At 52.7% G+C, this 26,525-nt stretch overlaps 11 protein-coding genes across 11 annotated transcripts in view; 8 read left to right on the top strand and 3 right to left on the bottom strand.

The window, feature by feature from the left end:
• The window catches only part of PODANS_1_16705 (uncharacterized protein), a gene marked incomplete at both ends in the record, with an annotated part of 1,512 nt that extends 670 nt beyond the window's left edge, over positions 1-842 (top strand). The window contains one exon of the mRNA XM_001907081.1: positions 9-842. Within this exon, the coding sequence (XP_001907116.1) occupies positions 9-842 (834 nt within the window). The remainder of the gene's footprint in view (positions 1-8) is intronic.
• A 781-nt stretch (positions 843-1,623) lies between these two features.
• PODANS_1_16710 (uncharacterized protein) lies at positions 1,624-2,265 on the top strand (the record flags this gene model as incomplete). Its single annotated transcript, XM_001907082.1, has 1 exon — positions 1,624-2,265. One exon carries the CDS (start codon positions 1,624-1,626, stop codon positions 2,263-2,265), a length of 642 nt encoding a protein of 213 aa, XP_001907117.1.
• A 416-nt stretch (positions 2,266-2,681) lies between these two features.
• Positions 2,682-3,584, bottom strand: PODANS_1_16720 (uncharacterized protein; the record flags this gene model as incomplete). Its single annotated transcript, XM_001907083.1, has 3 exons — positions 2,682-2,931; positions 3,016-3,185; positions 3,255-3,584. 3 exons carry the CDS (start codon positions 3,582-3,584, stop codon positions 2,682-2,684), a joined length of 750 nt encoding a protein of 249 aa, XP_001907118.1.
• A 1,311-nt stretch (positions 3,585-4,895) lies between these two features.
• On the top strand, positions 4,896-5,623 carry PODANS_1_16730 (uncharacterized protein; the record flags this gene model as incomplete). Its single annotated transcript, XM_001907084.1, has 3 exons — positions 4,896-4,928; positions 5,016-5,099; positions 5,153-5,623. The coding sequence occupies 3 exons, from the start codon at positions 4,896-4,898 to the stop codon at positions 5,621-5,623; spliced, it is 588 nt and encodes a 195-aa protein (XP_001907119.1).
• A 964-nt stretch (positions 5,624-6,587) lies between these two features.
• PODANS_1_16740 (uncharacterized protein) lies at positions 6,588-7,384 on the top strand (the record flags this gene model as incomplete). Its single annotated transcript, XM_001907085.1, has 2 exons — positions 6,588-6,639; positions 6,915-7,384. 2 exons carry the CDS (start codon positions 6,588-6,590, stop codon positions 7,382-7,384), a joined length of 522 nt encoding a protein of 173 aa, XP_001907120.1.
• Positions 7,385-7,932: 548 nt separating this feature from the next.
• PODANS_1_16750 (uncharacterized protein) lies at positions 7,933-8,887 on the bottom strand (the record flags this gene model as incomplete). Its single annotated transcript, XM_001907086.1, has 2 exons — positions 7,933-8,772; positions 8,858-8,887. The coding sequence occupies 2 exons, from the start codon at positions 8,885-8,887 to the stop codon at positions 7,933-7,935; spliced, it is 870 nt and encodes a 289-aa protein (XP_001907121.1).
• A 1,856-nt stretch (positions 8,888-10,743) lies between these two features.
• PODANS_1_16760 (uncharacterized protein) lies at positions 10,744-12,098 on the top strand (the record flags this gene model as incomplete). The annotated part of the gene is made up of 4 exons (XM_001907087.1): positions 10,744-10,842; positions 10,905-11,570; positions 11,626-11,863; positions 11,938-12,098. The coding sequence occupies 4 exons, from the start codon at positions 10,744-10,746 to the stop codon at positions 12,096-12,098; spliced, it is 1,164 nt and encodes a 387-aa protein (XP_001907122.1).
• Positions 12,099-14,855: 2,757 nt separating this feature from the next.
• PODANS_1_16770 (uncharacterized protein) lies at positions 14,856-17,848 on the top strand (the record flags this gene model as incomplete). The annotated part of the gene is made up of 2 exons (XM_001907088.1): positions 14,856-15,679; positions 15,724-17,848. The coding sequence occupies 2 exons, from the start codon at positions 14,856-14,858 to the stop codon at positions 17,846-17,848; spliced, it is 2,949 nt and encodes a 982-aa protein (XP_001907123.1).
• Positions 17,849-19,094: 1,246 nt separating this feature from the next.
• Positions 19,095-20,207, bottom strand: PODANS_1_16780 (uncharacterized protein; the record flags this gene model as incomplete). The annotated part of the gene is made up of 2 exons (XM_001907089.1): positions 19,095-19,178; positions 19,245-20,207. 2 exons carry the CDS (start codon positions 20,205-20,207, stop codon positions 19,095-19,097), a joined length of 1,047 nt encoding a protein of 348 aa, XP_001907124.1.
• A 1,429-nt stretch (positions 20,208-21,636) lies between these two features.
• Positions 21,637-22,104, top strand: PODANS_1_16790 (uncharacterized protein; the record flags this gene model as incomplete). Its single annotated transcript, XM_001907090.1, has 1 exon — positions 21,637-22,104. The coding sequence occupies one exon, from the start codon at positions 21,637-21,639 to the stop codon at positions 22,102-22,104; it is 468 nt and encodes a 155-aa protein (XP_001907125.1).
• A 578-nt stretch (positions 22,105-22,682) lies between these two features.
• Positions 22,683-26,439, top strand: PODANS_1_16800 (uncharacterized protein; the record flags this gene model as incomplete). The annotated part of the gene is made up of 6 exons (XM_001907091.1): positions 22,683-22,799; positions 22,835-22,976; positions 23,032-23,109; positions 23,148-23,737; positions 23,791-25,324; positions 25,454-26,439. 6 exons carry the CDS (start codon positions 22,683-22,685, stop codon positions 26,437-26,439), a joined length of 3,447 nt encoding a protein of 1,148 aa, XP_001907126.1.
• Positions 26,440-26,525: the final 86 nt, after the last annotated feature.

The following is a 26,525-nucleotide window of genomic DNA, read 5'->3' on the forward strand; positions in this document are numbered from 1 at the left end:
GGGTTCAGGTTGTATCTCCCATTCCCTCTCACTTTGCTCAGGCTGCGTTCATTGATCGCGGCTCCCCGGTCGTGGATAGGTCCCAGCCCTTCTATGGTCCTGGTCCCTCTCGGGATCTTACTGATCCGGTTGATGATATTGTTAATATATATCAACAGCGTAGCCCTGTCGTTGATGTCTCGCAGCCTTTTAACCCAGGCTTCAGGCAAGCTGTTAACCCAACTAATCCTAAAACTAATAGAAACCCCGGAAGGCGTATTGGACTGGGCATCTATGTGCCCGGCTCCGAGAACCGTTCTGGTCTTCGTAGGTACTTTGGTCGTCCCACCCGTCCTTCTCAGCATGTTCTTGACAAAGCCAGAGCTAAAGGTAAAGGCAGAGAGTCCAAAATTCCCTTCCCCCCTGGGCTCAACGTCACGTTTGATGCTACTAACAAGCCAGACCGCAGCAGAAGAACCGAGCCAGGGCCGAGCAATTCAGGCTCGCCAAGCTCATCGTCCTCAAGTTCAGGTGAGTCCAAAGCGTCTGGTCTTCCCCCTCCGCCCGAGGGCTGGAGAAGGGATCGTAACTACCATCCCAGGAGTCCTGTGCCCCGCCCTGTGCCTCAGGGACCTAACCCTACGGCTGCTCATCATATCAGGCCCAATACTGACAAGCAGCCAAGGCCACCCACTGGCACCCTCTCGGCCTCGTTCAAGAGAGTTCTGGCGAAGTGTCCTCCTAAGACTAAAACTAGGAGGGGTAAGGTCTCGAGGACGCTCAATACCCTGCTTGCTGGTCGGAAGACTCCGTCTCCCCTGGCTGCGGGCGCCCTTGATGGAGTCTCTTCTTCGAGAAGGTGAGTGTGTCATCTAACGTCATTCGTTACCTATTATCTCTTTGTCTTTAGAAACTTCATTCAAGTGAATGAAGTATACACAGGCATGAATTAACACATACATGTCCCAACTCTTTTGATAACATATTTCTTTTTAACAAACTTATATTTCCAATATGCAATGTGATTTTGATGTGATACATACTATTATGAGCCTGTGCCTGTATGAGTGTGCGTCTGTATAAGCGTGTGTGCGTCTTGCAAGAAGAGTGGGTAAGACTGAGTACCTACATACTATAGCCACCGTCAGATAGGAAGTGAGATCCCTTGTAAGTATTAGAAGAACAATGCAATTGTTCTTGGAACAAGGGGCTTATATAGGTGCTCTCACAGGACCTTCTCGAGTTGAGGTTAGCGGGCTAGAAAGGGCAACAAGTAGGGAGTAGAAAAGAGAGCCGAAATCCATTCAGACCTGCACAAAATTGTCATTGAAAGGTTGAAAAAATGTTTAAGGAGAGATTCCTATCTCTTAGCTGTCATTCGAAACCACTTACACGCAAAAACCAACCCCACATTCGCTCACCGCGGTAAACAACCCCCTACCCACAGCACCCAGCTCGGCCCCACTTTATTTCTGTTCCGACCTCACCTGCTCAATCGCCGAATTTTCCCACCACAGCGACAACAGCTCCCGCAACGCCGCCCCCCAGCGCACCACCGCGGTCACTCGCTCGCCAGTCCCACCACTTCCAATCCCAACACCTCACCTCACAAACCAAAACAAATCCCCCTCCCAACCGCCCACAATGAGCAGAACCCTCCTCCGCTCCCTCCTGGAGCTCCGAGCAACAGCCACCACCACCCGGCCTACCACCTCCCAGCTCCTCCGACCATTCCTCGTTCGGCACCTCCACCAAACCCCCTCCCAAATCGACCCCCTCCCCCAACAAACCCAACCAGAACAACCCCCGCCATCACCAAACCAACCCCTCGCCGTCTCCCCCATCCCCCGCTGCGGCGGCGCACCAAGAACAACCTCCCCCGCCACCCCAGAAACCCTCTCCCTCCTCCCCCTCCTCGCCCACCAGCCAGGCAAAAAGTACCTCCAGCTCTACATCCAAGGCCAAGCCTACCTCGTCACGCCCGGGGACCAGATCCGCCTCCCCTTCAAGATGCCCGGTGTCGCCCCCGGGGACGTCCTCCGGCTTAACCGAGCCACCGCCATCGGCTCAAGGGATTTTACTCTGAAAGGTCAGCCGTACGTAGACGAGAACCTGTTTGAGTGCCGGGCTGTGGTGGAGGGGACGGAGGCGGAGCCGATGCGCCTCAAGATCAAGAAGAAGCAGAGGTGCAGGAGGACAAAGACTGTGAGGAGCAAGCACAAATATACTGTTCTGAGGGTTAGCGAGGTGAGGATTAAGCTGCCGGGGCAGGAGGAGGAGGTATAGACCTGGTGGATATGAGGAGATGGGAGCTTTCGCACCGAGAAAGGGGAGGTGCACGTCGACACTTGGAATATGGACGGAGGGGAGTAGTCAAGAATAAGGGAGGCAAGCGCAAAGGGGCTGCGAATTGTAAGATCAGAAAAAGGTTGTCATATATGTACCATATTTCAAATGGCAAGTTATTTGTCGAGAAGTGTGAATTATCGAGATTGTGTTCCGTTGTGACCTCAAGCTTTCAGCTGCTGAGCTGGACCTTGTTGTTGTTATGTTTCCTTCTGCATCGTTCACTGACAACAGATGACACCCTTACATACAATCGTTTGACGGCAAATAACCACCATGTAGCCCCGGTTTCTTTTGAGGTCCCCATATCCCTCTACCCAACTACCTCGACGTTGGTGATTTCGCAGCTTTGGTGTTTACTTGCTCACCACTACTGGAAACCCCAATTCTCGCTGATGCCTCCCAAAGCAACCCTCCGTTGTCGCTAGCTTTGTGATGTTATGTGCTAGTAAGCTCGATACTGGAGCTTGACTGGTCAACCCCATTCGTGTTGCCCATGTGCCGATCGGAGTCATTTTTTTAGTAGCCGACGCTGCCGTGCCTGTCCTCAGACACATCCTGTCCCCGACCGCCTTGGTACACTTCCTACGCCAGACCATCTCACGACTATGCTTGCAAGCATCTTCAAGGGAGAAAAATTGGTTAGCCGCATCACTTCTCGGTAGTTTATGATAGTCCGCCGCAACATACCCGAGATAATCACCGTCAATCTTTCCAATGGCAAACATCTCCCCCACCCCCGTGCGCAAACCCATGATCTTGATGCGCACGTGCGTCCCAGGCTCGATTACTATATCGGAGTGGTTGGTAAACTGAGGAGGTGTGGCGTTTGCGTCGTATTGGATATCAGGCGGTATCGACTATCAAACCAACACTCATGTCAGTAACCCATCAAGGTGACCACAGAGGAGCGCGCGGGTTATGCCTACGTGAGTAGAGACAAAGATGCTCAATGGGCCGGCGTTGGAGAAGAAACCATGCTGATTAACACTAGTACAGATGGCATCGACAACTTCGCCCTTGAACGGCCTCCACACGACCGCGCGGTAGCCCACTGTGAACTCGGCCATGCCGCTGCCGGGGAGAATGCGCCCCTCGGACAGATCGAAGGTATCCATGATTGCGATGATGTAATAGTCGCCCGTGCATGTTCCCTCAACATCCTTGACCAGCTTCGTCGTGACCAGCTCGGTCATGTTTTTGCCAAAGTAGGATGGGTGCAGCAGGACACGCCGCTCGAGATTGTGAAGGAAGAACATGTTTGGGCGCGAGTGACGGTTGTCGCGTTAGGGTAGAATCGGTGGAATATAGAAGCTTGAGAAATCTCGAAGGTAGCTATTTGAAGCCAGTCGACTCTTTTCGTGTTGGTCTGCAAGTATCAGGTTGGCGCAAATCTTGTTCGCTCGAGGGACTGGTGGGTGTCTGCTGTCCCAAGGACAATGCCCGAAGCGAAGGCTCCACCGCCGCGCCTTTGGGCGCCTCTTTGTTGGTAATTAGCAAAGATAACTCTTCGATCAAGACGAATAAAGAATTAATGATTATGTTGCTGCCGTTTTGATGTGCCGGGTGGCAGATTCAGGTGCTGAGATCGAAGGTCGACGGGGTAGTGAATGCGACTGCGATCGCAACGCAGTTGCAAGGCTGACGTTGTACGCGGTTGGGACAGCACTTATGGGGACGGGAGTACCGCGCTGACGGAAAATTGTTTGGGGGGACTCTTGCGGCTTGAATTAAGCTATTGGTCCGTGCGTCGGAGCTGCAGGAACCGCTTTTTCGCTTCGAGAGCTCCCGTATGCCTTGGCGCACCAGGCCTGACGTTTTGATGAAGATAAGTTCTGTAGTTGGTGCATTTTGGGAATAGGAAACATACGTCTGATTGATAGAATTCAATACATGATAATCTAATATCTCTTGGGTATGTGCATGGCCGGTTGTAGAAGCTGGAGTGAGAGCCATAGGCAGGCGGGATGTCACATGCCACAGCGAGTGTGCTCTAGGCACCTCCAATTCTCCTCAAAGCAGTGGCTTTCGGGTATGTCCCAAACCTCCAACGGATCTCCCAGACGTGCATCTTGACCAAAACATTCGAGTCCGTCTGATGTGGCATTTACCCGCCCAACCCATCTCGCTGTAGCTGCCAGCGTCGCTGCCCCATGAGGAAGCAGCCCTGGCTCGCATTTTAGTGCCCCGCTTGGCGCCGTCCGAGGCACAGGTCAACTGTCAGCTCCATGGAGGTACCCAACAACTTCGAACGCGCTGCGAATTGGCCAACGTCGTCAGATCATCATTGCACAGCTGCCACGCCTCATCGCCGTCTGAAATACTAAGCCTCTTCTATGTCCCACGTCCGGACGCCGTGGCCTTCTCTGCCCTGATTTGTCCTGGACCTTGCCGCACCTGATCTTATTCTCTACCAACCATTTTAGTTAACTGGCCCACCGACTGGCCAATTGCGCGACTTTTCCAGTCAGGATTCTTCGGCATCAAATATCATAGCAATTCTCATCAACCCCTTTTCACGTTCAGGCTTCACCACCTAACCAACCTACATCTGACACTTCTAGCCCGCCATGTCTCTTGACCTCGAAAAGCAGCTCACCTTTGTAAGCATATTCCCTTGGCCAGAAAACACCACACAGTTCGTTTCGGTAGCCGCTAGAATGGGAGGCTAATTGTTTTGCCGGCTGTAGTATGGTGCATATCACCATAACCAAGTGAATATTGTCATTCACATGGTATGCGTACCGTTGATCTTATTTTCAGCATTCGCATTGGTAAGCGTAGTTCATCATGATGTCAAGTTATGATTTCTGACATGTTGTGGCAGGCATCAAACTATGGCCCTTTTTTCACACTGCCATCATGGCTCTCACTACCCTATCTCACCCCAAACCTGGGCACATTCGCAGCCATGACATGGGGAGCTTTATATCTCCTTCTTGAACCTGTCGCTGGAGGCGCCCTGGCCTTGATCTGCCTCGCCTCCGCGGCAGGCACAAACTACCTCCGCATCCAATACCCGGAGAGTGCCAACCAGACCGCCCTTGCCATCCATATCGTATGCTGGATCGCGCAGTTTGTCGGCCACGGCAAGTTCGAGGGTAGAGCCCCGGCCCTGCTGGACAACCTCTTCCAGGCCATCTTCCTCGCTCCCCTGTTCGTCTGGCTCGAGCTTCTTTTCATGATCGGATACCGCCCCGAGCTCAAAAAGCGTGTCGACAAGGCTGTCGCGGTTGAGATTGCCAAGTTCCGCGCGCGGAAGGCTGAACAGGCCGAGAAGGCAAAGAAGGCTCAATAAACGGCTTGCCGGCTCTCTCGAGCCACGCCGCCAGGCACTTTACAGTGTCTTCGGTTGCGATGGGAGGAGGCAAATCAAATTACATGCGCTGGCCACAACAGCCACGGCCTTATTACCGAAAACAGAGTCGCGGTCTGTGGGGAAGAGGCTGAATCAGGAGCTTGCTAGCCCTACGAGTCGATTGGAAGCCCAAATACAGGAGAGGAGCGATACTAACAAAGGAACTTATAGTATCGCGACAACGGACGAGTTGTTTTTCATTGTTTTTGTGAGATTGGATCGATCATCAACCAAGGCGCCATGGAGTGCAAAGATGGACATGCATTTGGGAATTTGTATATTTTATTGTTTGGGATTTCTTCCTCTCCGGCTCGCTTTCACAGGCCTGGAGGACTGGAAAGAATCCATTGTCTTTTTGAGTACGCATCGGTGGTGTGAAACAAGCACACAAGGAACAACAGGAGCATCGTGGGGGTTAGGGTTAAAATGTGCATTATCAAACATAGCGGGCAAACACCAGGCACAGACTGTCTCTTTCAAGGTTGGGCACAACATTCTCAACTTGCACTTCAGCACCAAATCAGCCACCCAAACACACAAGCATCTTGGGCTTACCTCATACCAGCTCGTCGTGCACGACCACTCGTGACTGGTCCCTTAAAAGCAGCAAAAGTGACACATCATCCATATCCCTGCAAGGCTACGCGCCTGCCCCATAATAATTTCTTTATCGTTATCAGCAGCCACCAGCAGCTCTTGCCTTGCGACAACACACAACACCTCACACCGCGACAGCGCAATCCCACAAAGACATCAACATATTTTTTCCTCTCTATCGCAAACAAAGAACTCAAATCCCCGCAAATTCTAACACGCGGGAAGAATCCGCTCTTTTTTCTCAAGTAACAACAAACCCCAAGATCAAAGCCAAAACGAAAACTACCCCTCGTTCTCCCCGCCAGCCATGGCGTCTGCCGCCTCCTTCTCTATATCCTACCTTGTGAACTACCTAAAGTGTAAGTAGTTCCATTCCTTTCTTTCCCCCTCCCTCCACCCTCTCAGCCCCAACCAAGATCAGTCGCAAGACACTTCACCCAAAAAACATACTATTCCAAAACACACACCCACACACACTATATATACATTTCCCCCGCGTCACCCACCATGGGACTCTTCCACTGGGATACCGACATCAACTTCACCCCCGGCTCCCACCACTACAAGTGGAACTTTGCCGCCGGCCGCTTCGAAAAAGCTACTAACTGGTGGAACCCCTTCGCCTCCTCCTCAGCCTCCTTCCCCGACCCCGTCGTCCAACATGTCCAGGACATCTTCGCGCCCGGCTCTCAGTTCAGAGAAGACGTGGGCTGGTTCGGCGGCTGGATCTCCAGCGTGGTGAACAAGAGCCTCTGGCCGACCCTCGAGCCGACGGTGAATAGGTTCGCCGAGTTCCTGCACCACTCCCCCGAGATGGTCTCCGCGATCGTGGTGCTGCTGGTGATTTTTGTCTCGATCCAGATCGTCAGGTTGATGCACAGGGTGGTGAGGTTTTGGACGAGGTTGCTGGTCAGGCTGGCTTTTTGGGGGGTGGTGGGGTTGGTGGTTAGTATGGCGTGGGATAGGGGGTTGGAGCAGAGCATAAGGGACTTGGTCTTGGTGGGCACGGGGTTGTACAGATGGGGAAAGAGGGCGGGGCAGGTCTTTTGGGATGAGTATGAAAAGGCTCAGAGGGAGGTTCAGGATGATTGGAAGGGTTGGTGAGGAGGAGGTTTTGTTGGTCGTTGCGAAACGGAGAGTGTGTGTGTGACAAAAGCAGTAGGAAGGAGACATGGTTATGATTGGACTGGGAAAAGGAGTAATAGGGGTTGAAGGGCGGACATTTGGAATGACGATTTGGCTCTCGAGGACTTGGCTAAGGTAGCATGATCAGGAGTTTGGTGGCTGGTTTATTTGGGATTTATTTGGGCGGGGGATTAGAGTGGTGGATTATCTTTCGGAGAACATATCAACCTTACGAACAACATGGCACCACGACAATGGACGACGTACTTTCGCTCTTGATAGCAGCAAGCCAGCGCTGCCATGCCATGTATCACAAGAAACAATGCTAAGCTTTGTACTTATCTTGCAAACGTATATTGAACTTGTTTGCCATGACTAGCGTCTTCTTATTTTATAAACCCCAACGCCTTCGCTATGCGTTCCTATCCATGCACCCAAAGTCCCAAATCATCAGAAAGCAAACCCGAACTCCCAGTATGACCCCATACTTCTCACTATCATGTCCAGATAGTCAACTAACCTTCTGCTTACTCCTCATCATCGTACTCCTCATCAGGAATCTCCTTGGGTTCCTGAGCCTCAGCCCACTGAATACACTCATCAATATAGCTGAGAATGCCGCCAACGCTATCCTCATCTGTGCAGTCCAGTTTGTGGTAGTGAACCATGCTAAAGTTCTCGAGCAGCTGCGCAACAGCATTGTTCAATCTCTTGAACCCAGCGCCCGACATCAAAGCATCCGTCTCAGACTCAACAGGAGGTTGATAGTCAACCCCGGCTTTCCTAGCCTCAACCTCCTGTGGGTCCTCCTCGATCAACATCGTATCCGGTACGAGAAACTTCTTGAAGTCCTTCTTCCTGATTTGGTCCTTGACAAGGTCCATCTTGCTCAAGATATTCAAGTGAGGCAACCCGAGCATGTACATGGAGCTCAGGGCGCTCAGAGACCCAGCAAAGTACTTGGCGCGGTCGACGACAAAGGTTGACTCGAGGAGGTAAGCGGCGCAGAGCCTGATGTCGAGATTGCCGGGGGAGCGGAGGAAGTTGACCAAGGCGGGGAGGACGGGGTAGTGGGTATAAAGTTCGATTTGGCCGGGCATGTCGAAGATGATGAGGTACTCTTCTGTAACGGAGTTGAGGGACTCTTCGAGGAAGGAGAGGTTCTCCATGAGGAACTCGAAGCAGTAAATCAGGCCGCCGTTGGGCCCAAGCTTGAGCTCGTCCATGACATCTTCGACGGAGATGAGGTCGCGGATGTCGAGGTCTGGGGTGTGCTCGAAGGACTCGGCGGCGGGGTCGAGATTGACGTAGAAGCAAGAGCGGCGGTTTAGTTGGAGATGTGTGATGAGGGAGGCGCAAAAGGTAGACTGGGAAAGGCGTGTTAGAGTTACATTCTGCGAAAGAGGCGCTTGGTGATAGCTTTTGCTGGCGAGGGTATCAAGGAAGCCATACCTTGCCCGCGCCCGCGGGGCCCATCACCATCACTCCGAATTTAGACATGCTTGCGGCGGCTGTAGCTAGTTACAATGATCTCAAGGCTGAATGAGACGGGTGAGAAATTACAGCCGTTGGATTTGGCAGTAACCAATAAGCTTCGTGAATTGAGTTTACTGCGTAGCAGTAGCAGTGAGCAAAGGGGACCGGAATGATGCGCTGACGACACAACCCAGGCAAGACTCGATATCTTTTCTGACCCGCCCGTATTGCGTTGGAAAAAATTGCCCCGCAGTGGGGGTTCCTAAACGTTCAGGAACACATTCCAGTCCGTGCTTCCCCACCAAAAACCTTCCATCGAACAATTGCGCAACCAGCACCGTGGAGTCCAGAAAGTCAAGGCTGAAAGGGGTGAATTATCGACTTGAGATTCTCCTGAACTCCTAAGACTAGTCCAGCTAGTTCAACAAACGAGATATGACAGCTGCGAGCATGTGGAGAGAGGCTGGTAAGACCATCGGACTCGGAGTGTTATCGGCGTTGCAACTGTGACTCTACAAACACACTTCGGAGGAAAATGGTATCTGGCTTATACTGCTTGCTTGGCACCTTGCTGGATAGCGCGTTTAGAGCAACGTCTGAGGAATTGCGCAATGCTTGATGTACCTTGAACTCGGGGCCCTTTTCCAAGACAGGCGCGGGACCGCCTGTCAAGTTCCAAGCACTGTCTGGACATCGCAGCTAATGCAGGGCCTGGCACGGGGTGATGCTGGACATTGCATAGCGAAGTAATCTGCCAGGTCAAAATACCCTCAGAGGTTACAGACGAGGGTATGCCGTATTCAAATCTCGTGCGAGACGCGCAAATGGTGAATCTCTGAGACCGGTGCGCCTTGGGGACCTGTGAGGGGCAGCTATGGCGCAATTTGACGAAAAAGACAAGCCCAATGTACACAATACCCGGTCGGCAAGTGATAAGCCTTCCCCATACAGAATAAGAAGGGTGGTCACCAAGAAGCAGAGGTAGAGACGGGCACCCCTCAACGATGTGTCATAGTACCGCGGATACTTCGGACTATGGTTCTCGGAGTGCTTGATTGAGGTCATGATCGCCATCTGTAGTCATTTTCCACCTGTTTTTAGGGTCTCTGTGAGTTGCGTGTCCCGGCCGGTGAGACCGGAGTTTTTCAAGAAACCTCGATGACCCGGCCGAGCGAGGGCATTATTTTGTGTGGCGGATGGGGCGCCAGTGCCCCGATACCCCGCCCTTTCCGTGTCCCAACCTTGCGGTGAAAAATGGCCGACGCTTGGCCCTTTCGGCCATTCTTGTTCAGGGACCTCCCCAAAATTCCTCAAATACTCCCGCACCCCCGAAGGAGTCTTCTTTCTCCCACCTTCTTTCAAGCGCTCTCTTCTGTACTCCCGCTCTGGTCTTTCGCCGTCCCTGAGTTGTCTTCGTTTGGTCCAGCCCGTCTTTTCGTTTTCTCAAAGGTGAGTCTCGATATCACGACCGGCTTTGCGCTTCCCGCCAGGGAAAAGAAAAAAGCCAGATCGTTGCCCCTCGTCTGTTTTCCTATCGCACAACACAAGCACCCTTCTACCTTCACGAGAAACACCGTCACTTCGCAAGACGACCAGACAATCACTCAGGTGAACTCGCGTTCTTTTTCCACGACAATAAACCGAATCCTACGAGCACAATCGCTTCTTTGAGCTGTTGAGACTCGTCGACTTTGGACCCCCCAACCCCGCGCCAAATCTCCCTTCTCTCCTACTCCTCCCCCAAACCAATCAATTCCGCACACCGGAAACATTTATACCCCACTTGGCCCCCCTCGAAAGCAACGTCAACTAACTCGACCTGTCTCTAGACACTTCCCCTCCTCTCTACATAATACCTCACAATGGCTGCCAACGGTACGAACGGCTCCAACGGCGCCAATGGCGATGCCAGCGGCATCAGCGGGTGGAAGCACTACAACGAGGGTACCTTCCTCTTCACCGTGAGTAGACCCAACAAGGGCCACAGCATTCCGAGCCTTCCAATGCTGACCGCCCTTTACAGTCCGAGTCCGTCGGTGAGGGTCACCCCGACAAGATCGCCGATCAGGTTTCGGACTCTATCCTCGATGCCTGCCTGGCCGAGGACCCCCTCTCCAAGGTCGCTTGCGAGACTGCCACCAAGACCGGCATGATCATGGTCTTCGGCGAGATCACCACCAAGGCCAAGCTCGACTATCAGAAGATTGTCCGCAAGACCATCAAGGACATCGGCTACGATGACTCCTCCAAGGGCTTCGACTACAAGACCTTGAACCTCCTCGTCGCCATCGAGGAGCAGTCCCCCGATATCGCTCAGGGTCTTCACTTGGATGACCGCCTCGAGAACCTCGGTGCTGGTGATCAGGGTATCATGTTCGGTTATGCCACCGACGAGACCCCCGAGCTCTTCCCCCTCACTCTCCTCTTCGCCCACCAGCTTAACGCTGCCATGTCTGCCGCCCGCCGCGATGGCTCTCTCCCCTGGCTCCGTCCCGACACCAAGACCCAGGTTACCATTGAGTACAAGCACGACAACGGTGCCGTCGTCCCTCTCCGCGTCGACACTGTCGTCGTCTCTGCTCAGCACAGCGAAGACATCACCACCGAGAAGCTCCGCAAGGAGATCCTCGAGAAGATCATCAAGAAGACCATCCCCGCCAAGTACCTTGATGACAAGACCATCTACCACGTAAGTTTTCTAATTTATGAAAAGCATCTTTTGGGCAAATCCTAACAGATTCTAGATCCAACCCTCTGGTCTCTTCATCATTGGTGGTCCCCAGGGTGATGCCGGTCTCACTGGCCGCAAGATTATCGTCGACACCTACGGTGGCTGGGGTGCCCATGGTGGTGGTGCCTTCTCCGGCAAGGACTTCTCCAAGGTCGACCGCTCCGCCGCCTACGTCGGCCGCTGGATCGCCAAGTCCCTCGTCGCTGCCGGCCTCGCCCGCCGTGCTCTTGTCCAGCTCTCCTACGCCATCGGTGTCGCCGAGCCCCTCTCCATCTATGTCGATACCTACGGCACCTCGGAGAAGAACTCTGATGAGCTCGTCGAGATCATCCGCAACAACTTCGACCTCCGCCCCGGTGTCATTGTCAAGGAGCTCGACCTTGCCAAGCCCATCTACCTCCAGACTGCCAAGAACGGCCACTTCGGCACCAACCAGAGCTTCACCTGGGAACAGCCCAAGGCTCTCAAGTTCTAAGTGGGATATAGTATCGCAGAAGATTCAACTTCTTGCTGCAGATTCAATCTCATATAAGTCTATGGACAATTCCTTTTTCTCCTCTTTCTCTTCCTATTTCTGGCATCTCTATGGATAAAGCATTACTGGCGTACGGTTCTCAACAAACCTGGGTGGGCGGATAGACATATATCCATGTGATTTTCTGCTTGTTTATTTTGGCGGTAACTGTATGGGAACGCTTATAGCGTGGTTTGGGTCATAGTGATGGTCTCGGAGTTTTGACGAACACAAAAAGGGTCGCCGCGGCAAAAGCGGTGTTGGGCGGCGGCGGTACAGGCGTCTTTCAACAAAGACATTTGCATGAGCCAAAAAGGCCAAAAGGTTTATGACATTTGCGATACCCCATGGGGCTAACGGCATTTGAGGAAAGCACATCGGCGTTTGGGGGAAAACAAAAGAACTTCAACATCTTTTCTTTTCCTTTATATTTAGACGCTGAACCGTCTTTTTGGCTTGGGCTGGGAAGTATGGGGACTAAGGCAACACTTAGAGAGATCTCGAGCCCGTGGACTTTCGCAGGACCAGGGCGAGGAAGATGTAGGGTCGCTCTCGGGGGAAACAACGAGCGAGTGAAGGTTGGGGAGGTACCTAATAGATTCAAGGGAGGGGGAGTAGTTAGCATTGTCTTCTTTGACACCCAATGAAGAGCTAGCCTTGATCAATCATGCTGCTACGGCAATGTCCGTGAATGAGAAGTCCCAAGTATTGTGCCTGCTTGTTCCACGTGTCGAGGACATTGATGTTCTCGGGGCAGATTAGATCGAGCCATGCCGACGGGCTCGAGGGACAAAGAAACGTGAGCACAAGCTCTCGCATAGAGCCGAGACATCACTTGGACCCTGTGTTGTTTGACCACCTACCCATGGTGTCTGAGACAGAAAGACGGCCGAGGTTCAACGTCTCTTGATCTCATCGTAGCGACGCCGGAGATGTTTGTCAATGCTGTAGGAGGGCACAGGCTGTTTGTCACGGCACCATCCATCCATATCTCTGGGAGCCGAGTTGGTTGGAATTTGTTTTAGCCCCGAGTTTGCTGCATTGATCTGCGAGATGTGTTTTGGCGTCTGCTTCAGCACTGTTGGACCCAAGATATCGAATCTCATACCACGGGCCCATCAAACAAATAAAATGCGGTTCCTGAGCGGAGTGCCCATGGTAGCATCAGCAATGATTAGTGGTGCACCACACATCCACTGTGATTTGTTGTGCAGCAACCTTCAAGTTGAAATGAGGTGCACCTTTTATTCGGAAAGGATGGGTGCATCATCCACCCAGTCACCCAGTCGTGCTCAAGCTAACCCCGGAAGCCCCCCTTTGCTGTACTCCGAACCTGCATCTAGGATGCAGCTACTATTCCACTGCTTCAAGCTGTGTGTGCTCCATCCCCGAGGTACACTCCGCAGTCTGAATGCATTTCATGTTCAAGGATATATCTCAAACAAGGCTATCTCGGCCCATTCTCTTCATAAATACTCTGCCAAGAGTCGGCCAAACAAACACGGGCTCGTCCCGGAGTCTCGTTAGACAGCCAGCGGTTCGGAGCAGCACGCGTCCTTCCTCTTCCCTCCATCACGACCAGGGCTCACGGACTCGAGTCCTCCTCGGGCGAGACCAAAGTGGAGGAAGGTGCGAAATAAGCGACGCCATCACCACCTGGAGTAATACTGGAGCCGGACAATTTGATGAGCGGAGCCGAGGTCACGGCTGCGAGTTCCTGTTCCATTTTCTTTTCCAACTTTTTTTTTGACACACCCCGATCGATCTGCGAGGAAGGAAATCAGGAACGGGGGAAGGCTGTGGGGCTCATTCAGCAGGTTGCACGCACCCCCACCTCCTGCCATCACCAGCGCTGCGAAGCTCGAAGTTCACCGTTGGACAGCTGGGGTGACGGCAGTGACTGCTTGGCCCCGGTCACTTCCTGTTGCATCCATCTTTTAGTGCCTGCCGGCAATCTCCAATCTCTCTTCTTGATTGCCCTGCACTTTTTTTCTTCTCGTTTTCTTGCTGATGGTAACGCGACTTCTCTCCCATCTCACTCGTTTCGACATCTCTGGCCCAGTCGCCCTCACTGTCGTGTTCGCCGACGCTTCGCCAACTGCGCCCCGGTTCCGCCCAAAGCCGCGTTTTTGTCGACATCGCACGATCCGCTCCCACTTACACTCGCTACGCCACTATTTACACACGAGTGGTGATCCGCCGGCTCTCCATGGCCAAACCTTGCCAGACGCCAATGCCGTCAGTCTAATCTGTCAAGTTAGAGGCTACCAGTCTGCGACGAGGGCCCGTCCCGTGCTGTGATTTACCCTTTGGCCATTGCCCACACGTTGCTCCGTCCGACGTGCTCCCGCCACATTGGAAGCTCAAGCCAGCCAGAGTCCTCGGGTATTTGCAGCCCGAAAGCCCACCGTGTCGCATCTCTGCTTCCCCCTTTTCGGACCTTTCTGGTTGCACCACCGACACAGTACTCGCCAAACGGTACACGTACGGTTACTATTTTGCCAGGGCAAGGCACGTAGCGTGTGCTACTGCTGCCCGGGCGTTGCGGCCAGGAAGTGTCAGTGTTGGGGTCAACAGGCGGTTGGTTGGGTGAGTGAGAGTGAGCGTGGTGTTGGTCGTGGGCGTCACTTCCTCCGCATCCGGTCCCCTCCCGCATAAATACACACCAGCCCCTAGCAACAACCGCCCAAACGACTGCTGAATCTCCGCTCGGGAATCGATTGTCCGCCATGGCTTCCATGGAGGCCGCAAACGCTCGCTATCACAATGGCCATCAACAGCAGCAGATCGGCGGCCCGCCCCTGCCCGCTTCGCCTACTCTAACGAACCCTGATATGATACTGCCGGACGAGATTGATCAGAGCTACTCCCCCGAAAAAGATCTTGACGGCCGTGGCCACTCGCCGCTCGGCATGTGGAAGGGCACACACGCAGCTGCGATATCTGCCGACATGCAACACATATTTTCAACTAATTCGGGAGGGAGCACGGGGGGTCTGTCTTACGGCCTTAACGCACCAGCAACGCCGACGACACCTATTATATATGGCAACGGAACCATGCTGTCGGACATTGGGGAGGTTACGGAGGTGGAAAGCACGCCGGGGAAGCCGTCTCCAACGCGAAACAAGGGTCGAAGGGCGACATCGCTCACACGTCGAACCGGACTGGATGCCACGCTGCGATCCTCCCCTACAATAGGAGCAACATCGGCCATGCAAAAGTCGAAGCAGATTGCCGCAGTCACACGTGAGCGCAGAGCCAGCATGGAGAGTACGAGTACGATAACAACGGAGAATCAGGCCGGATTATTCGCCGACTTTGACGATTCCGCTAGCGTGGAGGACAGCGTCTTTCAAGGGGATGATGAGGAAAGCACCGCCTCCTCTTACCACGAGGGAAGGCTGGCTGTTGATCCTGACAGGTTAGGGGTAACCAGGATGACCAGCATGGATCGACTCAGCACTTATTCGACAAGCTCTTTGAGCCGGCGGGCCGAGGAGATTCTGGCAAATGCGAAACAGCGGCTCACGGTATGTTTGGGAGGGAAAAGGTGCTTAGAGATGACCTGCTGACTAGATTCTAGACGATGGAAAGTAACTTGACTCGTGCGCGAAGCTCTTTACACAACAACGCATACGGGTCTGACGGTTCGACGCCGTCACCACCATTTCAAAGAGCCGCAACAGTAGCGCAACCACGAGATGCGGCCACAATCATCGCTTCAGGTGCTGCCGCGATTTCAAACCAGGCTTCTTCTGGACACACGCGAATATCGAGTGACATTGCTATGCGCAACGGGCTGCCATACCGGGTCGCTGTACCGAGGTCACAAAGTGCTATGGGTGTATCAGGCGGATATAGGCAACCTCTGGTCATGTCACGCAGCGCCGATCAAATTCGTGAGGAGATCGATGATGAGCACGGCCGTCCGACATACAATATTCCGCCAGCCAAGAAACCAGGTCCACACGCTCTGACGGAAGATGAGGTTGCCCAACTCGAAGGCCCGGACAATGAAAGTCGAAGCGCCAGGATAGAGGAGTTTCTCAGTCCCACCTCTGGGTCGTTTAGCAGCAACGAAAGCCGAAGGAATTCTCTGCTGCGATCCACCTCTTCTGCTCAGATGCGAGATATCAAGGATCAAATGAAGGATCTTAAGGGGAAAATCTCAACATTACGCGAGCAAGCCCGAGCAGACAATCTCAAACGACGGAGCTTGCAGAGCCTCAGAACGCCGAGTCCGTTCACGTATTCGCAAATGGACCAGTGGTACACGGAACCCCCTTCCAACAGGAACTCGATCGCTCTGACAGGCAGCGTATCGGGGAGGAACCCCTGGAATGGAGAAGAGTCTGATCTTGATGGCGATGTCAAGGACAATGCTCAAGTCAGTCTCAGGGGTAGCCACCTGGATGACGTGACGGGTATTTCTCACGGCACACAAACACAAGGCGAACTAGACCTGGACGACTACCGGGCCTTGGAGACGGACGATCCCATGCATACTGCACGCGAGGAAGTGAGTCCCGATGACGACGATGTCTCGGACATGCTCACAGAGAACGGTGACGTGGATGACGAACAACTAGAAGACGAATTCCAGGACGCCGACGAAGATATCAAGAGCGAAAGTGGAGAATCACTGTATCACGATACTGTCCAACACCAGATCTCCCACGAAGATCGCGAGGACGCATTTGATTACGAGCATTTCTTCCTGCATAGCGCTATGGGCACCATGAGCCGCCAAAAGCTGGAGAGACGAGGCAGTGTAGACAGCTACACGTCAGAAGATTCGGTGGAAACCACGAGAGGCCCCACGAGGACGGACGACTACAGCGACAGCCCTAGCAAGTCCCTATCTCCCATGAGCAGGCGGAACAGTAGGGATTCTGTTTCGACAGTAGATACCTTCGCTACTGCCGAAGAGGCTAGGTCACGCAAGTCACCGGTCACACCAGAAATGGGCTATGGCTCGGATGGCACGTTTCCCGGCTTCTCTAGGATATCTATATCCCCAGATCGCAACAGAAGTCGATCTGTCAATTCTGTCAGGACAAAAAAATCATCATTCAGCGCCGGGAGTTCTCACCATGCCTCGGGATCTGGGGCAACCCATCCGCATATGGCTGGGGATAGCGACGCTTCCATTTCATCGATACCAGAGGAGGGTTCGGAGGGAGGCGCACATCAAACTCCACGGCAACCGATTCTCAGGAGGCCCACGTCTGTTTCCGCATTCTCATCTCTCCATCGACCATCCGTAGCATCACTTGACTCTCAAGGGACCAACCGGAGCTTTCCACTAGTTCCCAGCAGCAAAACAAAACGAGCCAGCAGCAGTGGCATGCTCACACCCAGTGACTCACCCGATCACGAACTCAAAAGTCTTTCTGAGAGTTTGATGAGTGAGACGGCCAGCGTCTATGAGCAAGCGAAAGCCGGTGGCGAATCCAGCATCGGTCCCAGGGCGAGGGCTGCCAGTGTAGCTAGCACCTTCACCGCTGGAGGCCTTGGCCTGCCTAGGGAAAAGGCCTTGCCGCTGCAGGAGCTGCTCAGGGAGGATAAGTTCCTCGTGGAGAGGCTTGTGGCAAACTTGGGCAAGTGTGTGCTGGGTCTGACGGAGAATGGGAGGGCGAGCATGGAGAGCAGGCAATTCAGGCGGAGGATCGAGGCTGCGAACCGGATATTGGAAGGGTTGGGGGAGCCACCCGAGTGAAGAGAATTGTGTCGCATGATGAGCACGACATTGCATTCATCATTACTAGACACGCGAGCATCTGGCATATTCTGGAAACGCTGTTTGAATGGGTGGCTCGCTCAGCTCTGTCACCATAGCCCGGCGATGCTGGTCGCTTTGGTGGCACTGTGTCGTTGTGTGAGTGTGTAAGGCATGGCATGGCATGGCATGGCATTGGCATGGCTTTGCGTCGGGACGACGAACGACAAATGAAACATGAACGGACGAAACGGACGTACTTGAAAAGTTTTATATACACAAAAGCGGATGGGTTTTATTGGTGGTGGTGGGATCATTATCTTGGGGGGGGGGGGGGGGAGGGGGAGAGGGAAGGTGTGAGGAGAGGTTGTGCTGTTGTGTTGCGATATCACTTTTTAATGCTTAATGGAAAAGCATACAGCGGATGTTTCTTTTTTTTCTCTTCACTTCGATATAAGGATGTGGTGGGTGCTGGGTGATTCTGCCCTCACCCCTGATAGCTTGTGAGACTTGGTGTCTGAAGATTATCATTTCTTTCTTTTGTTTGTTGCTGTTGTTTGTGGTGGCGGATATTCTTGTACATGGTATTTTAAGAAGATGTTGGTTTCGATACCCCTTTGTTCTTGTCTTTTTGTGTTGACGTTTAGAAATATGATAGGTTAACGTATAAAGATTACTTTTTGATATGGAGGTATAGTTTCAATAAGAGATAGGATATGGGATTGAGTTGTAACATATGATGTAAAAGAAAAATAAATGAAAAAATGGAGAAATGGAAAAAAGAATGGAAAAAAAAAACCAAAGGCACGCAAGATAAGCTCGACAGTGGCCCTGCCCAGTTTGAAAAGACCAAAAAGCAAAGATTTAATTGAGTTGTATTCTTATTATGTACCTAGCTAGGTGGTGATGCCTCATGTCTCACTTGGCTGTGGAGAGAATGGAGGTAATGGGAAAACAGGCGACTTTTTCAGCTGAGCAACTCTTCATTCAAGCCAAAGAGAAACGACATGTTCTGAGAAAGAAGAAACAACACAGTGATTTGATGCGTTTTCCATTTTACTCTATGAATCTTTGACGACCACTGATGATGCGGTCTTCTATAACATCACAGGACTCCCGGTCGTCCCCCTTTTACAAACTTTCCTTACACTCGCAACTTTTCGATACGCATAGCTTCTTGCTCACGATCAAAACAGAGAAAACACCAAAACAAAAACAAAACAAATCCTCACAGATAGCGGGAAATCTAGTCATCCTTGAAAGCCCCCTCCCTCGCCTTTTGCGCATCATCACTCGTCCCCTCCTGCCGTGGGCTGTTGGCGATAAGCCGCTACACATCACCACCGTCAGTCCATACAAGCTACCAAAACCAAAGGGCTTAAAGGGGTCTACTTACCACCAAATTCCTCAACAACACCGCAATAGTAACCTTGCCAATGCTCGGCACATAAATACTCGCCTTCTCCTTCACCGCCGGCCCGTCAAAGTTCCTGAAGCTGCTAAAGTTGATGCAGACCACGCCTTCTCTCAGCAACTCGGTCGGCACCTTGAACTTTTCAGTCGGGACGCCACCAATAACTACATCCGACAGAGGCAAGACGTCGTTGAGAGTGAGGTCGGGCTTGTCGACGACTTGGTGGCGCAGCGCCTTGATGCCGGACCCGCGGGTGAAGAGCTGGACGCCGGTGATGTCGACCGAGTAGACTGTCGCGCCGTCGTTGGCCAGCAGGGCGGCGAGGGGGCGGCCGTTGACTTCGCTGCGGTTGATTACCGTGATTGTCTTTCCGTAGAGGCGGTTTCCATAGGCGAGGATGGGGTTGTAGATTTGGAGGTGTTCCAACGCTTTGACAATCGCCAATGGGGTGCAAGGAAGGATGGACTTTTTGAGATTGGCAGGGGGGTCGAGGAAGCGAACGTTGTGGTACATGTTGAAGAGGTGGGTGTGGCAGAGACCTTCAACATCCTTGGCGAGGGAGACGGTCTCCTGGATGTAGCGGTCCTGATGGCCTTGGTTGGCGGGCCAGATGGGGTAGTAGACGAGGATACCGTCGACTTCGGGGTCGTTGTTGGCGGCGATGATGGCCTCCTCGAGGGACTCCTTGTCTACCTTTACCAGGTTGAACGAGAAGCCTTGTTCTTCGCAGGTCTTTTTGGACCATTCGGCGTACTGGTAGGCGTGGGGGTCGTCATTGGCGAGGAAGGCGGACAGGGTTGGGCGGCGCGGGAGTTGGATGGCCGAGAGGGTGGATTGGACTTCGGCGAGCATCTTTTTAGCGATGGTGTCGGCGAGGATCACTTTGCAGGTTTTGGGGGGTTCGGAGGGGGCCCCCTGGGGGACGGCGGCCTTGGTGGAAGCCATGATCGTGTGAAGGTTCGGTGATCTGGACAGAAGGGTTAGTCGGGGTTGTCACTTTGGTGAGGAATTGGGCCTGTCAAGGGGATGTGAAGCTATTAAGATCCCAATGATATCAGACGAGGGGCAGTGGCCGTAGAGGTGCCAGTTCGCGCATCGTGAATCCGTACCCCGCGATGCCCCACTACGAGGAAGCAATGATTTGCGATTGAGCTTGAAGAAAGCGCAAGGGATTTGTGAAATCGCACTCACCTTGTTGTGATATGGCCTCGGTATGGGTATGAGAGAGGTTTGATCCCTGACTCACTGAGAGTGGCAGAATAACCGGCGGTTGTCGGAAGCGATCACCATGGATCTGTCTTTTTCCATACCGTTTCACTCTCAACTCAACTTGTCAAAAAATTTCACACTCTTGGATACGCCTAGAGTTTTGGCGTACCGAAAATCGCAGTATGGGCCCCACCGTTTCCTGTAAGGCTAAAAAACCCATGCGCGCCTGTCATAGACGAGGGGTCCCTTGCCGATGTCGAGACGTTGCAGCATTGCGTAAAGTCCTAGTGTAAGAATATCGAGAGTAATTCACGCAATGCCTGTGGGCATTCTGAAGGGAACCGACACTTTCCGAGGCCACCCGATTCCTACCGGTGATGATCTACTTCCAGTAAATGCTTCTCGAGTCCAGATCCCTTCCACTTCCTGAGCAAGGCCCAATGACGAGCAAGTCCGTGGGAGAAAACGTGGTGGATATGTTCTGGACGGGACCGTCGGAGATAAGGTCAGCAACGTACCCTAGACCAGCGTATCCAGAACCACAGGCATGAGGACCCTTCTGTGGAGAGATTCGCGAGACGGCTATGGTATTGGAGCGAAATGGATGAAGGGAACAAGAAAGGGGAGGTGATGAGACGCTCGAGGTTATAAACAGTCGTGTCTGCCCGTCTGCCACTCTCATCTCTGTGTCTTCACTTCATCAGCCTCTCTCTCCGTCAGCGTTCTTGTCTTACCGGCCTTCTAATAACTAATTCTCTCCACTTTCACAATGGGTTACGACTCCGATTCCGAGAAGCTGGCGCAAATCATCGCCCAGACCCAGATTCAGCCAAGAAAGAAGAATTGGGGCAACCCAGCACCACTGTTCGTGATCCAAGAAAACGGCTTCAAAGATCCCAAAAGACCTAGTCTTGGCTAACTTAACCTTAAATCTCAGTGCCTTGGCAGGGCTAGTCTTAACCTTGACGCCGTTGTCCTGTCAGTTGATGGGATGGAGAGGATCTGATCCCAATGGGTTTGCCAACAACGGCGCCCATTTCTTCTGCGGTGGTCTGCTCTTGTTCCTCGGCGGTCTTCTCGAGTTCTTCCTCGCTCACACCTTCGCCTTCGTCGTGTACTGCGCATATGGTACGTTTTTCGGCAATCCACCACAAAGTGGAATGCAATGTTGGATCTAACGAAAACGCTAGGCGGTTTCTTCTTCGCCCTCGGCGCGACACTCACCCCTGGCTTCGGCGCGGAGACCCCGTATATGAAGTCGGGCGTCCTCGGAGCCGAGTTTTACGCCAGCTTCGGCTTCTTCTACCTCTTCGTCGGTCTTCTGTCGTTCGTATTCCTCATCTGCTCGTTGAGGACGAACCTCTGTCTCGTCATTCTGTTCCTCGCCTATACGGTTGCCTTCCCTCTACTCGCCGCTGCCGAGTGGGCCCATGCCGAAGATCGACTGGCTCTTGCTCACAGACTGACTGTCGGCGGCGGTGCTGCTTGCTTTGTCGTCAGCGCTTGCAGTTGGTGGGCCATGATCGGGGGGTTACTGCAATCGGTGGACTGGCCCTTTGACCTTCCCATGGGAGATTTGAGCCATATCATCCCTGCGGCGAGGAAGGAGGTGGACGTGGAGAGGCTGGAATGAGGTGGATGGAGTTACAAAATGCTTAATTTAATGCCAAGTGCGGAGGGATGGAGTAAAATGTATTGTATTTTAGGAGGAGGTGTATTGTAATACTGTGGAAATAAAGTGATACCCAATCAACCAGAGCCGCCGGAATGCATCGGTTTTTTACTGCCCCTCCTACCCGTTGAGGTTTAGCGAAATTCAACTGCCAAGATAGCGTCATAACTCTCGGTTCACCGCCCGTGCCCGTGGGTTTTACTGCCGCGGGGCAACGTGGGGCAGAGGGCGATAACGGCGTTGCTTGATGGGAGCAGCCAACGTGCTTGGAAATGCGCATTGGTGGGCGAATCATTCGAAGGATATTCATGATATAGGCCATCCCAATTCAATACCAAACCTGAAAGCACTCAGTTCCTATCAACGCTCACGGTCATTCTGTCAAGCTGTGCTTAAACACTCTCGTCAGCCCAAAAAACTTTGTCCAACATCAGCACTCGGAGCTTGGGCCATATCAACATTGAAGGCCGAAGCGGTGATTCCTAGAGAGCTTCCCAGGGCCTGGAGTTACTGTTCTGACAGAGAATTGCATTTCCAAAATGGCACAATTCAAGCAGTGGGCACTGGAATATGTGCTTGCTGACGATGAGCCTGTGAAGTTACAACTCACCAAGAAAGCCGCCAAGGGTAAGAGGCACAGTACACGACTTCCCTATGTTCATCTTGGCTAATGGTACTTTCAGAGATTGAGGATTCCCGAGCAAGCAGCACCGTTGTGGGAAACTGGGCCGCCTCTGTTCACCAATGGATGACCTTGACGCATTCCAACGACGATGACCAATTGGAAGATGAAGATGAAAGGGCAAATGGTGATATTGTTTCCAGAGCGAAAGGTAACGTTGTATGTCTGATACCGACGTTGACCTTAACTAACATTTTGTTCTATAGCTCTGGGTTTTCTCGCCGGCACCTTGGAGGCGCTCGACAAAACTATTCTTAGACCCGATCAAGGTTTGACTATCTTAGGTGACTCAACAGGCACAGCCATTAACGATGTTTAATAGTCCAGCGGTTGATCGGCTTCTTCGGTGCCATGTTTTCCTACGATCACAAAGCAGGCATTACAGCGTCTGCAAAAGCCCTACGACAGCTGTATTCCATGAAGAACTTCAAGCCAGAGATGGGGATCAAAGTCTTGGAAGATGTCTCCAAGCTGAAGGAAGATTTCCGGCTACAGACTGCCGTTACCAGACTTGAGCTTTATGAGTTGTTTCTCAGCTTGGTGGAAGACCCAGCAGTCAGCAGCGAACTTCAACACAAGTACGGCTCCTCATGCGGCTTTGCCCTTGATCTCCTCCAGCTCTGCTCGAGTGAGCGAGACCCAAGAAACCTTATGATCTGGTTCAAAATCATCAGACGACTCCTCACCGAATTCTCACCATCACCCGAGGTCACCGAAGAGATTTTCAAAGCCTTCTCTGCCTACTTCCCCATTTCTTTGCGGAGCTCGGCCACCCCAATAGGAATCACAGCCGAGGACCTCAAGGAGGCGGTGCGGAACTGTTTTTCATCGCATCAACGTGTTGCCCCTTTTGCCTTTCCATTTCTCATGCAGAAGCTTGATCAAGGGGATGCAGTCACGGTGGCTGTCAAGGTATGCTGAAAATGCTCCTGAGTTCCGAAAGTATAGCTTGCTAACTCCGTTAGGTCGACATTCTGAGAACCATCAAGGCGTGTATCGAAGAGTACGAAAACCCGCAGGCTAGCGTTGTCCCATACATCAAAAAGATCTGGGGGTCCCTGAAATACGAAGTACGAAACGGGGAGGTAAAGGAGAGCATCGACGCCACCATCGAAGTGCTCCGTGCTATTGCCAGAAAGCTCGATGGCTCGAAAACTCACAAGCATGAAGTCACCCTGCTGAAGAACTACATCGACCTGGTGTTTGGAGACTGCAAAGACGACCTTTCCAATCCGACCTACACGAAACAAGCAGGTCTTCTGTTATTGACGGTTGTCACCGCAAGCATCAAGGGCTATGTGTTTTACAATGCTAGCTTCATCGATATCATCCGCCAAAATCTTCGACAACCAAAGTCTCCGACTCATACCCGAGACCTTCTGCTACTTGTGAACTCTATTCTCAAGACACGGATAGAGCTCTTTAAGAACCGGAAAGTTGGACATCCCGATGATGAGGAGCAATTACGTTCCGAGCCACGCACCCACCTCGTTAGCCTCTTCCACGATGTCTACCTACCAATATGGACTGGCAAGGCCAGTGAATCTGATTCCAAAGAGAGCGATGTCCTGAAACAAGTCGCTCTTGGTCTTGGCTTGCTTGTCAGCCAGCAAGCTTTGGATACGAAGGGCGAGGTGTCACTCCTCTGCTCTGGGGCTATCTGTTTTGAGATCTGCAACCTTCTCACTGTCACACTTGTGAAGCCTCTGACCCTGAGTTCCAATGACAATCAGAGTCAGGATGCGACGCTGGAAGATGACGTTGTGCTTGCTCTGCGCACAATCATCATGAGTTACACAGATGGCTATGGGCATATTCTCAAGCCAGCCAGAAAGGAAATCCAGAAGCGCGACTGGACTGGTCCTTCTGAGTATTCGCTGGAGGCTCTGAAGATTCTGCTTTCTCGACTGGCGTTCATCGGGTGCTCAGAGATTCCGACCCAGGTCAAGTCTGACACGGAGCCGGAACACCCATACAGCCCGCTGCGGCACTATGACGCGTGGCTGCGGACGCTAGTATACCTCTTCCCACTGTCGGCTCAGTCCCTTACTGCCAACTCGTACATTTTGTCGTCTCTTCATGCGTCGGTCATATGGTTCCGTGACGCCTGTGAAGCAAGGTACGGGACTGGTGCACTGGCCCAGTATTCAAATAGCGACAAGAACTGGCTTGCGGAATTTGAGCAGCTTCCAGGTACATTCTTCAGTCAGGCGGAGGGTCAATCTATACTGCCAGACGAAGTTGCTTCAAGCTTTGGCGAGGATGACCCCGAGACGTATCTCCAGTTCCTGCGACTCAGCTTGTTCATCGTGAGGGGATTTTACAAGGGTGCCAATAGTGAAGCACCATGGTCAGAGCAAGCGCTTGTTCAGCTTGCTCAGACGGCTGCCTTGGTTGTGCGAAGCCTCGATGAAAAGTTGCAGGTGTCTTGTAATCTGGCCCGCGAGGCATTCAGCTTGTTCAAGACCTCCGAGGACAAGCCCTGCGCTAGCCCATTGAGTGGGTTACTCACAGTTGGTATCCTTCAGGGACTTCACCCGGATGCTATGACTGAGCTGGTGAGATTCATGCTCTAAATCACCGTTTCCAAACCAAACTGACAACAACATTTGTAGTATCAACCCGGAGGTGTAGCAGAGAAGTTTATCTGCGATACATCCGACCTTGGCTCCTCGCCACGAGCAAGCGATATCAAGGCCGCCGTTGGAGCCATCTATTCCAACAAGTACCCAGCTGGACCTGCTGCATCTGAGGAATACCAGACCTTGAAGCGTGGTTTGGAATTCTGGACGAACTACATCAAGAACGCCGTCAGATCATCAGACATCGACTCTGGCAGCTTCCACTCCTTCACCAACGTTGCTATGCACACCGTTGCCGGGGCCGTGGCCCGTCAAGAGAAATTCGTCCTTGACCTCATCCCTATCCTCCACGAGGCGGCTGCTAGCCCAAGCCCCAACGGGGAAATCGTCGCTCGTTCCATGGGCATCCTAGTCCAACCCAACAGCGAAGTTTTGAACAAGGAGAGCCACGCGAACATCAAGCGGTTCTACAAGCAATGGGCTTACAACTTCCTCGTCCGCCCATTATACGACCTTGCCCGCCCAGGTAGCGACAAGGACCCCAAGGCCACAGCCCGTTACTCCATCATGATTCTCTCAGTGATCAAGAACTGTCCTTTTACCGTCTACCAGGACGATCTCGAGTCTCTGCTGCGTCTCCTTGTCACCGCACTGAGCAACAAGAAGGACGACAGTGTCCTCTCCGAGGAGGCCGCGCAGGCGCAGGTGATTGCCGCTTTGGAAATCCTGGTTGATATCCTGGCCAACGAGCCAAGCGCTCTCAAGGGTTTCTTGAAGGAGATCATCAGTGGGACGACCAAGGTGTATCAGGAATCAGCCACCTCGAACAAGACGCTCCACAAGACTCTGACAACCTGCCGGAAGTTGTCACTGCAGGTGCTCGGTGCGCTACCAAAGACGTTTGAGGAGCGCTATCTCCTTTCTTTCTCGCGCCCAACACAGCGCATGCTGGCTTCGGCGTGTGGCGACCCTGTGAGAAAGGTGCGTGAGGCTGCGCGGTCAGCCAGGGCTAACTGGGCGAAGGTTGTTTAGGGGTAGGGTATCAGATTTGCAGGTAGATAGAACCCATCTGATCCAATGAGCAGCAAAGCAATTTGAACCATGGGTATCTCTGTTGA

The sequence above is a fragment of the Podospora anserina genome, chromosome 1 (genome assembly GCF_000226545.1).
Source record: "Podospora anserina S mat+ genomic DNA chromosome 1, supercontig 4".
Taxonomy (NCBI): Eukaryota; Fungi; Ascomycota; class Sordariomycetes; order Sordariales; family Podosporaceae; genus Podospora; species Podospora anserina.